Below are 3,436 nucleotides of genomic sequence, written 5' to 3'. Positions count from 1 at the left end.
CAGATACAGCTGCTCCACCTCGGTTGCCGTTGGTTACTGCTGTTAACTGTTATCGGAAGGAAAAGTAAGGATTCGGCTATAACCTGAAACCACACAACCACACCCCCTAGTGGCATGGAGCTGAACTGCAGAGCGACGCGTTCCCTGGACGCAGAACTTGGACTGCTCAGCGTTAGAAGAAGCTTAAACTTTACTCTGATTGATTTCTAAAGGCCCTTCTGAGGCCTGAGAACAGGTTTCACTCACTCGCTCAACAGCAGAAATCGAATTAAAAACAGTCAGTTTCATTGGAGCACCTGCCGTCAACCAGCCAATCAGACTCTTTCACGGCTGATCCTCCATGCGTGTGTTTCAGGTTCCTGGCCAACGGCACGGTGAGGAGTGTGTCCAGTCCTGTGATGTGTGACGAGGGTCCGCCCCCCACCTCCGCCGAGCACAAAGCAGCAGCACACACACATCGACACACACAGGTAAACACAGGTGACTGTGATGTCATCAGGGCTTTACATGAAGCTGTCTGATTGGACTGTGTGCCCCCCCACTGCATTTGTCCCCAGAAGAAGAAGAAGAAGGGACGGCGAGCACAGGTGACCAGAGAGAAACATGTGACTGCAGCCCCGACAGGTACACCTGGAACAGAGGGGGGGGTGTTGATCTCATGTTGTCCTGACTGTTGTGATGTTTCCCCGCAGAGCCCAGCGGTGTGTCCACTGTGTCCCAGGTGCAGCGACTGCCCTTCCCAGCATTCCCTCTGAGGGCCTCCCTCCCCCCCCTGACCCCCACCTTCGGCCCTGTGCAGGCCGCCGCCCCCCCTGCTGAGTACCACTCAGACTCCGCCGAGTCTCTGGAGGAGATCCCGGTGGCGCTGGCGAAGCTGGGCTCCTCTGCTGCCTCTGCTGGGGACGGCTCCAGATTCCCCCTCCCCTCCCCCCCACCCCCGGACTAAGAGGAAGGCGTCCTCTTTCAGAGCTCATAAGAGCGTGGCAGAGCTGAGGTTCGAGATGGCGTCCTCTCAGCTTCCCTCCGTGTTCGTCAGTCGGACGAGCGGAGACGCCCGCCACCCCCAGGACGATGGGCTCTCCCTGGGCCGGAAGCAGACCGGCTCCAGGCCCGGACTCGGGTCCAGGCCAGTATCCCGAACATCGCTGGGCTCGGCTGCAGCGTCCTGGATGGAGCAGTAACCTGAGAAAAGCTCTTCATCACATGCTCACACGGCAACTTTATGCTGTTTAGTCTTTTAATTTGAAGGCCAAACTGACTTCCTGGAGCAGAGCTTGTCTGTTACCATGGAGACATCATGGACACCATCCTCATCACAGAGGATCCGTTTCCCCTGCTCCGTTTCCTGGTCTCCATGGTAACCTAAAACCAGAAGGGCGGGGCGGAGAGCTGAAGCTGTGACATCATCAGAGACTAAACTCCCAGCATGCATTTTACTCTCAGAACAGGATGAGTGATCAATCGATCAGTCGGGGTCTGTTCATCGATGTTTCGCTTGGTTGGATTTTTTTATTTTGTTGTTTTTTTAAGCCAATTACAGACGAGCTGCCTGTTGTTTATGCACCCCGCCCACAAGGTGGCGTTCTGTTCATGGAGCCGTTCAGCACTGATGTCGTTCCTCTGATGTAACGTACGACAGGTGGAGATTCGCCTTTCCAAACACCTGCAGCTTCATGCTGACCTGAGATCAGTGGAACAGCAGTTTCACACATCGTCTCACCTCCTGACGTCTCAAACCATCGTCTTCTCCCACTCAGAGTCTCACAGCCAGGTGATGGCGGCAGGAGGTCTCAGAGCGAGGCGATGGCGGCAGGAGGTCTGAGAGCGAGGCGATGGCGGCAGGAGGTCTGAGAGCGAGGCGATGGCGGCAGGAGGTCTGAGAGCGAGGCGATGGCGGCAGGAGGTCTCAGAGCGAGGCGATGGCGGCAGGAGGTCTGAGAGCGAGGCGATGGCGGCAGGAGGTCTCAGAGCGAGGCGATGGCGGCAGGAGGTCTCAGAGCGAGGCGATGGCGGCAGGAGGTCTGAGAGCGAGGCGATGGCGGCAGGAGGTCTCAGAGCGAGGCGATGGCGGCAGGAGGTCTCAGAGCGAGGTGATGGCGGCAGGAGGTCTGAGAGCGAGGCGATGGCGGCAGGAGGTCTCAGAGCGAGGCGATGGCGGCAGGAGGTCTCAGAGCGAGGCGATGGCGGCAGGAGGTCTGAGAGCGAGGCGATGGCGGCAGGAGGTCTGAGAGCGAGGTGATGGCGGCAGGAGGTCTCACAGCGAGGCGATGGCGGCAGGAGGTCTCAGAGCGAGGTGATGGCGGCAGGAGGTCTCAGAGCGAGGCGATGGCGGCAGGAGGACTCACAGCGAGGTGATGGCGGCAGGAGGTCTGAGAGCGAGGCGATGGCGGCAGGAGGTCTCAGAGCGAGGCGATGGCGGCAGGAGGACTCACAGCGAGGCGATGGCGGCAGGAGGTCTCACAGCGAGGTGATGGCGGCAGGAGGTCTGAGAGCGAGGCGATGGCGGCAGGAGGCCTCAGAGCGAGGCGATGGCGGCAGGAGGTCTCACAGCGAGGCGATGGCGGCAGGAGGTCTCAGAGCGAGGCGATGGCGGCAGGAGGTCTCACAGCGAGGCGATGGCGGCAGGAGGTCTCACAGCGAGGCGATGGCGGCAGGAGGTCTGAGAGCGAGGCGATGGCGGCAGGAGGTCTCAGAGCGAGGCGATGGCGGCAGGAGGTCTGAGAGCGAGGCGATGGCGGCAGGAGGTCTGAGAGCGAGGCGATGGCGGCAGGAGGTCTGAGAGCGAGGCGATGGCGGCAGGAGGTCTCAGAGCGAGGCGATGGCGGCAGGAGGTCTCAGAGCGAGGCGATGGCGGCAGGAGGTCTGAGAGCGAGGCGATGGCGGCAGGAGGTCTCACAGCGAGGCGATGGCGGCAGGAGGTCTGAGAGCGAGGCGATGGCGGCAGGAGGTCTCAGAGCGAGGTGATGGCGGCAGGAGGTCTCACAGCGAGGTGATGGCGGCAGGAGGTCTCACAGCGAGGCGATGGCGGCAGGAGGCCTCAGAGCGAGGCGATGGCGGCAGGAGGCCTCAGAGCGAGGCGATGGCGGCAGGAGGTCTCACAGCGAGGCGATGGCGGCAGGAGGTCTGAGAGCGAGGCGATGGCGGCAGGAGGTCTGAGAGCGAGGCGATGGCGGCAGGAGGTCTGAGAGCGAGGCGATGGCGGCAGGAGGTCTCAGAGCGAGGTGATGGCGGCAGGAGGTCTCAGAGCGAGGCGATGGCGGCAGGAGGTCTCAGAGCGAGGCGATGGCGGCAGGAGGTCTCAGAGCGAGGCGATGGCGGCAGGAGGAAACAGATGTTCAGATTCTTCATCTGAAGACTTCACTCAGTGTTGAACTGCTTCATGTTTACTCACCTGTCAGCTGATTTGATCAATAAATGATGAAAAATGATTGATTTG

General features: G+C 60.7%; 1 protein-coding gene across 1 annotated transcript in view; it reads left to right on the top strand.

The window, feature by feature from the left end:
* The window catches only part of zdhhc1 (zinc finger DHHC-type containing 1), a 25,685-nt gene extending 23,770 nt beyond the window's left edge, over nt 1-1,915 (top strand). The window contains 4 exon segments of the mRNA XM_072379775.1: nt 356-470; nt 558-624; nt 693-888; nt 890-1,915. Coding sequence (XP_072235876.1) covers nt 356-470; nt 558-624; nt 693-888; nt 890-1,181 — 670 coding nt within the window. The 3' untranslated portion in view covers nt 1,182-1,915.
* The last annotated feature ends 1,521 nt before the right edge of the window (nt 1,916-3,436 follow it).

The sequence above is a fragment of the Leuresthes tenuis genome, unplaced genomic scaffold, assembly GCF_036924035.1.
Source record: "Leuresthes tenuis unplaced genomic scaffold, fLeuTen1.0.hap1 SCAF_2, whole genome shotgun sequence".
Lineage (NCBI taxonomy): Eukaryota > Metazoa > Chordata > Actinopteri > Atheriniformes > Atherinopsidae > Leuresthes > Leuresthes tenuis.
The sequence above is the reverse complement of the archived record's forward strand: the minus strand, read 5'-3'. Positions and strand labels throughout refer to the sequence as shown.